The sequence below is a fragment of the Cibotium barometz genome, chromosome 1 (assembly GCF_041138505.1).
Source record: "Cibotium barometz isolate CiBa-2024 chromosome 1, ASM4113850v1, whole genome shotgun sequence".
In the NCBI taxonomy this organism is placed as follows: Eukaryota; Viridiplantae; Streptophyta; class Polypodiopsida; order Cyatheales; family Cibotiaceae; genus Cibotium; species Cibotium barometz.
This window is the reverse complement of record NC_141046.1, coordinates 25,497,166-25,501,424: the sequence shown is the minus strand read 5'-3', so window position 1 is coordinate 25,501,424 and position 4,259 is coordinate 25,497,166. Positions and strand designations below refer to the sequence as shown.

The 4,259-nt window shown below is 44.6% G+C and overlaps 1 protein-coding gene across 1 annotated transcript; it reads left to right on the top strand.

Moving 5' to 3' along the window:
- The first annotated feature begins 2,163 nt into the window (after positions 1-2,163).
- LOC147641786 (uncharacterized) lies at positions 2,164-3,990 on the top strand. Its single transcript, XM_086799710.1, has 2 exons — positions 2,164-2,297; positions 2,441-3,990. The coding sequence occupies exon 2, from the start codon at positions 2,554-2,556 to the stop codon at positions 3,460-3,462; it is 909 nt and encodes a 302-aa protein (XP_086655836.1). The 5' UTR covers positions 2,164-2,297; positions 2,441-2,553; the 3' UTR covers positions 3,463-3,990.
- The last annotated feature ends 269 nt before the right edge of the window (positions 3,991-4,259 follow it).

Sequence of the window (4,259 nt, the reverse complement as noted above, 5' to 3'; positions counted from 1 at the left end):
TGTAAGCTTAAGCTATGTAAAATCTACAAGCTGTGAACATACCCCAAGTGTAATTATGCTTGGCTATTGTTATCTAGCAAGATAGGGGTTAAAGTCTCACAAGTAGCTACATTGTGTGAGTTGTGTACCCTTGACGCACAACATGGGCATGTTGGACGCAAATTTTGATATCTATGTGTACGAAACACATATTTAGGTGCCCTGTGTGCCAATAGGTCTACCCAACTTTTCACAACTAAGAAGGTGCCAACTCAACACATTTATGAGGTCGTACTCCCTGTGTGCCAATAGGTCTACCCAACTTTTCACCATTAAGAAGGTGCCAACTCAACAAAATTGTGAGTTTGTACTCCCTCATCATAAAGTGAGCGATTAAAAATCTTAGGGCCTTTACACACCAAGGTATGCCCACCCACTGTTAATGCTGGGAGCCAATCAAATGCTTAAATTGGGCTGGATGGGCGCATCCAGCCCAATCAAATGCTTAAATTGGGCTGGATGGGTGCATCCCCATTACACACAACCAAAATTGGGCAGACTTCAAAAGGTGACTCGCGCCCATGATAAGCAATTTCATGAGCAGCCAACGTTTGTTGCCCAAACTTGGGCACCCACTTATCCCACCAATCAAATTCAAGTACAGTTGCATTCTACTGTCAATAATACATTGAATACTAACCTTTTGAAAAGATTCTGACTTGGGCGGTGTGTAAACCCCCTGCCCATTGAAGACTACCAACTCATGCCTAAACCATGAGCACGCACTGGGCGAGATTGGGCGGTGTGTAAAGGCCCTTAGTATAAAAGGTCTTAGCCATAGACTCACAATAGACCACTCCTCCTTTTTGAGGGATTAGAAGAGCAAAATCTCACGTCCACAATCCATGTGCGGCCTTACTTGTAGGCATTGGCTAACTTATAAGCAACCCTTTGGATTCATTTGCATGTGATTTACATGTACCATTGTAGTGTATGCATGCAATGTTTGTTTGTAATGTTGTCTTTTGTATGTGTCTTTAGAGAGGCTTTGTAGCACCATTTGTAATGCAAGATTCATGTTCCAATAGAAACCCATTGGACTTGGGTAAGACACCTTCAAGACTTGTCTATGGAGATTTTCGCATGTGAGGAGTCTAATGAAAACATGTGAGTTGGGCCTTGAGAAGTTGGAAGTCATGAATGGGACTCATAAATGGGCATGTGTAGTTAGAGTTATCCTAGGGTTAGTAAAGCTAGTGTTGAAAGGAAGTCCCCATGATATGAAGTTTGAACCCACTATCTACATCCAGAATCAGGATCATAAATGGATGGATTTGTGTGCATTAATGGATGGAATGGTGAGAGTAGTTTACAATTTACTGTTAATAACTGTTGGTTTAGAGGGATGTTTGTTTTGATGGGGGGGTACTGTTTTGACTGAGAGTTTGAGTATATAAAACAAAGGGAATTTTGATTTTGATGATGATGATGAGGAGAGACAGACAAGCAAAGGGGATAGAGATGGGTAGGAAGGGCCAAGGTCCAATGGGCTTTTTCTCTCTGCTGCAGTTTGCTCTGTTTTTGCGTGCTTTATCCGAGGTGGGTCTCTCCTGTCTCCTCCTTTCTTTTGTGAACGTTTCTTGCTCTTCTTGAAGGGGGGCATGTCAAAGTCCTTCCTGCCCCCGCGCCCGCTCTCTCCCTATCACAGCATACACCATAGCCTTCCCTCCGCTCCCCTCGTAACACACTGAGTTTTCCCTCTCCTCCTCGTGGGCGCTTAAGACCCGTAGCAAGCAGCCCCTTTGAGTACTGACATTAGGGTTTCCTTCCCTGCTCCACTTCTCCCCTGCACAGCCCTTTAGTACCCTTCTCCTCTCCACACTCCTCTAGTACTCTTTTCCCTCCCCACGGTCCACTAGTGTACAGCCTCAACCTTTTCAGGGTTTGCAGCTCTGCCACCCTTCCACTTCTCTGCTTCACTCCAGGTTTTGTTGCCCTGCTGCTTCTTTTCTTATCCTGCACACACAGGGAAAGTAGGGTTTTCTACTACAACTTTGCAGCAATGCAGCTCTTGAATCCGGTGTAAACCACAGGAATCTCTGCTTTCTCCTCCAAATAGCAATTTGGGCTTTTCTGCATCCTTTCTTGGAAGCAGTTTCAGGGTTTACAGTGCAGCTGTATTAGGCTTTACACTGCCTTTCTGTTCGTTGCTCTTCCTCCTCCAGAGCTAAATTTTACGTTCTGCTCCATTTTAGGGTTTCAGTGTTTGCTGTCGAGGGAGATACATTGCCTTCCTTTCTTTTTCTCCTCACAGCAAGGTAGGGTCATATTCCTACTACAGGAGGAAATTTGGGGTTACGTTTCCTCCTGCAAACAAAGACAATCAAGGCCTACATTACTTGTCTGTGCATGCTGTTCATGGTTTGTGCGCTTCATTGGTTTCCTCTCCATATTTATTCAGGATTTCAAAGTGACCTCGAAGAAAAGAAAATGGTGTAGCCTTGCGTGGAGCCGCTGCATCTTCTACACATTTCTTCTGGGAGAACGGCAAGTGCGGTTGCACATTCTGAGAAAATGCTTGACTTGCCGTTCTGTTTCGGGGAGTATGGCGTCCAAGTCGCCGACTCGTTTGCCTGCGGGAGTGTGAGGACCACAGAGAATGTTGTGACATGCCTTTACCGCATCAAGATTGCAGGTATGTCTCCCCTGGTAACAGTAACATGGTGCAAAACCCTAGTGGGTCTAGGGTTATCTCTGAATGTGCAGGACATGGCATGTGAGGGCTCCTCCACATGCAAGATGGACATGAAGCCATGGCTATTCGGTAAAAAGAAAGGAAGCAAGACACTAGAAGTTGGGGTAAACAGTACAGTGGATGTGTTTTGGGACCTCTCAGGGGCCAAGTATGCATCTGGTCCTGAACCCATTGAGGGTTTCTTCTTTGCCCTTGTCCATGGCCATGAAATTGCTCTCTTGCTTGGGGACATGGCAGAGGAGGCATACAGAAAGACGCTAGCAAAATCACTCTCTGCGGAAACCACCATGATCTCTAGAAGAGAACACATCTTTGGCAGAAGGTTTTACTCCACAAAAGCCCAATTTGGGGAGAATGGACGCACCCACGACATACTGATAGAGTGCAATACAAGAGGTAGAGAGCCCAGGCTCTCTGTTAGAGTTGATAAACAGCTTGTGGTTCAAGTCAAGAGACTCATGTGGAAATTTAGAGGGAATCAGACTATACTTGTCGATGGGTATCCTGTAGAGTTGTTCTGGGATGTTCATAACTGGCTATTCAGCCCTAGTGATGGCCATGCTGTCTTCATGTTCCAAACAAGTATGGCCACAGATAAGTTATGGTCCAGCTTGGCTTCCAGCACATCTCTCTTCCATTGGCACCACACATCTAGTTCATCTTCTTCCATCAAAGATGCAGAGAGGTCTGGGTTCTCCTTGTTGCTCTATGCTTGGAAGAGTGAGTGAGCTGAAGAAACCACTCTCTGCCTTTTATGCTTTGTTCCATTTGTGCTTCTTTGCATACGGAGGCCAGTGGAGTAGAGTAGCATATCATCATCCCCTGGTAGGAGTGGCCCATACTCCACGTGGCGTGTGCCTTGTGGATCTTCTGGTGTTGTCTTGTATGGCTTAACCTGATACTATGAGATGGTTGATTTTGGAGGACAGTGGAAAGGTGAGATTTAGCTTGTAGTTGGCCTTTTTGGGTTGTTTTCTTCAGGGTTCCACATGTTGCCTTGCAATGGAATCAGATCACTTGCTGCAGACTAATGTAGCATGAAAGAAGATTCTTGACCAATTATATCCTTCATGAGAAGATTGGCCTTCGGTGTAAACCAACTTAGTATGGATCCAGCTATCTGTCTTGCTCTCAAGAGTGCCTTGAAGCTTTGCAAGCAGGCTTGGCAACTAAGGAATTGCCTGCCTGCCATGTAAATTCTCTGCCTCACCTATGAGCTTGTAATAATTTAATAATATGTAGTTTGAAGATGAAAATATGGACGCTCTTCCTTTTATGTTAATGTTTGTTTCTTCTTTATATGTTGTTCTGTTGTTTGACTGCTTTTAAGTGAAGACATGGCATGCATTCAAGCACAATTAATTGATTGCTAATCATGCTCTCTTACATCAAGTTTGTTGTAAATTGCAACAACTACGATTGCATTTTTTAATGTGTCAAAAGCTTTTCTTGCTCCCTTTGGGAAAGGGAAGAAGGATGTTATAATTTCTAGATGGATGGAGCCAAGGGTGGATTCACAAGCAAT

Excerpts from the sequence above, each read along its gene's own strand:
- LOC147641786 (XM_086799710.1), top strand. The coding sequence starts at position 2,554 with ATGCTTGACTTGCCGTTCTGTTTCGGGGAGTATGGCGTCCAAGTCGCC.